Source organism: Acanthopagrus latus, chromosome 19 (assembly GCF_904848185.1).
Source record: "Acanthopagrus latus isolate v.2019 chromosome 19, fAcaLat1.1, whole genome shotgun sequence".
In the NCBI taxonomy this organism is placed as follows: Eukaryota; Metazoa; Chordata; class Actinopteri; order Spariformes; family Sparidae; genus Acanthopagrus; species Acanthopagrus latus.
In genome coordinates this window covers 511367-513866 of record NC_051057.1, presented here as the reverse complement: position 1 = coordinate 513866, position 2500 = coordinate 511367, and the positions used below count along the sequence as shown (strand labels likewise).

Here is a 2500-nt window from a genome sequence, read left to right as displayed (position 1 = left end):
TTATGCTAATTAGGATAACCACGTCCCGTCCCCAGCTCTTTGCTAAACGCACAGTAATGACAACACATCCTCATTCCTAAATGACTAAATAGGTTGAGTGCTAATGACTCCCCAAATGACAAATAACACCATTCCAAAAACAAGATGACTGTTGCAGCATTCTTGTACACTTACAGTTTAGGGTTAGGGTTGGGTTAGTTTTTTTTTTTTTAAATTCAGTAGCAACAAACCTGCAGTATGCACGTAACTTCACTTGCATTGTGTATGTCACATCACAAAAAGCCTTATTTATACTAAAATCTTAAATTATATTACAATATTGTCTTGGAATAGTGGGCTTAAAAAACATATCATGAGCAAAATTTGGTTCCTTTTATTAAACCATAACTGATCATAATCACTACTATAATGTTGGTGTGACCTCATGGTATAACAAGATCCTTAAACAGTGAATGGTGTATTTTCTCCTCAGATTTGACACATCATGTGACCCTGCCTTTCCCAGATTTGGTGTCATTCATCCCATTGTCGCCAGCAAAAACCCCTCCTATGTGTGACCCTGGTAGTGAAAAAACAAAGAAAGGTACATCTGTTGAAAATATAAAAGAAACCAGATTAGAAAATAAGGATATTTCAAAATGGTCGGTGACTTCTAGATGATCCCCAACAATTTCACTCCTCAGTCCTTCTGTTTCATGGTTATGCAGACTTCCATTTTGTGTTTCTGAGGCATAGCTGTCTGTTTAAGACCAACTGTTCTGACAGTTCCATTATGCTAGTTAAAAGGCTGGAATTTCAGATTTCCCAACCAGGCCGTATTTCTACCGTTTATAAAATGAGAATCTAACATCAAGAAATGTTCAAGAAACATAATTGAAATGTGGTTATTTCCTCATCTTTGTAAAAAAAAAGCCTTCATCTTAGTCTTTTCTTCATTCCAGCTACATTTGCAATGGAGATTAGCGTTGAACATGATAACAGAACAGGCAAAAGTCAGGTGGTCTCTACAGCAACCATCACCCCAGAAACCATCCAGGATAAGGGGCTGAAGGTGTATGATGATGGCCACAAGTCTGTATATGCACTGAACCCAGACGGAGGCAAAATGCTCAATGGGGCAGTTGGTGAGATGACATCCACAGAGTTAGAGGAGCTGCTGCTTCAGGCCACAGATAAGAACTTTCCCACTGAGGTGCAGTACCATCTGCCTGTCTACTCTATACCCTACACAGGGAGCAGCAGGCCTTCAACACCCAGGACACCAAATAAAACACCCCGGCAAACCCCAACACCAGGCCCCAGCCCCTTGCTGGGAGATATTTCACTCAGGAACCAAATTTGCGGAGAAGAAAACCAAAGAAGCCACTCTCTGGAGGGATGGAAAACACAAAGCAAAACACCTAGTCCTAACTTCAACCAACAAGACTCCACATCAAGAGTCCAAACACCTGGAGAGGAAAGCAAGTTGAATTACTCCCACATTCTGGGACAATTCAACAGTGACAGGTATCTAATTCCACAGCCTCTCTTTGGTACCAAAACTTCACATGGACTCACCAACAGCAAGACTGATGTGAACATTCCATATCCAGCAGCTCTTGTCTCAGTCAAAGCTTGGTCAGAAGGAATGCCAGCACCCATACAACCAATCCACAGGGCTGTAGAAAGCCAGAGTCTTTCACTAGCTAGCCACAAGTCTGAAGATGATCCTGATACCTTAACAGAGACTATTAACCTTGTCGACACTCTGTCAGAGGAGCTACAATCAGAACCTGTCACCATGATCTTCATGGGCTATGAAAACGCTGATGATGAGAAAGAAGAAGACATCCAGGCTGAGCTGGTAATCATAGGCAACAGCGATGATAATGATGACGATGAGGCCCTGTATGTTAAAAAGGAAAGTGACATGGGGGAGTGTCTCTCATACCACCCTGAGGGATACAAGAGCAAAGTCTTCCAACCCAAAGTGGGTATCGCCAAGGTAACAGGATGCAGAGACATTATTGAAAACACCTACACAAACTGGGATGAGTTAGGGCTCCACAAGCCAACATTCATCCACAAGCCTGGAAAGCACAGTCCCTGACTCCAGGGACAGTGGGTGGATGAGTCTGAAAACATAGGCAGCATCAATTTGTACAAGATGAAGCTCTGCTCAGTAGGAAGAAAAGAGCAAACCTCGCCTATTGCTGAGAAACTGGGTCAATGAAAAAGTTGTTTGAATAGAATTTAAGTAATTAATCAGCTAATTCTGTCCCTCTGCTTGCTTTCTTTTTATTCCCGTTATCATGTATTTCCATGGTTCATAGGTCTGGACATATCTTGTGTGTGTGAATGCCTAACCTGCTGCCAATCCAATCTATAGTGCTTCTCCGGCTTACTCCACATGTGATTCTTATGCAACAAGAAGTCAACAACTTTTTCCCTTTTTTTTTTTTTTGCAAAAAGCCTTAGCTTGACATTTCTGTGCCTTTCCCAGACTGATGGAAACAGGTCC

General features: G+C 42.0%; 1 protein-coding gene across 5 annotated transcripts in view; it reads left to right on the top strand.

Annotated features, from left to right (window-relative positions):
* The window catches only part of palmdb (palmdelphin b), a 93004-nt gene that overhangs the window by 56142 nt on the left and 34362 nt on the right, over window positions 1–2500 (top strand). The window contains exons 7-8 of one of the 5 annotated variants that reach the window (XM_037079428.1): window positions 473–583; window positions 942–2500. The exon at window positions 942–2500 is cut by the window's right edge and continues 832 nt beyond it. The exons of the other annotated variants lie outside the window; for them this stretch is intronic. Of the exons in view, the coding sequence (XP_036935323.1) occupies window positions 473–583; window positions 942–2089 (1259 nt within the window). The 3' untranslated portion in view covers window positions 2090–2500. The remainder of the gene's footprint in view (window positions 1–472; window positions 584–941) is intronic. 5 annotated transcript variants of the gene reach the window in all.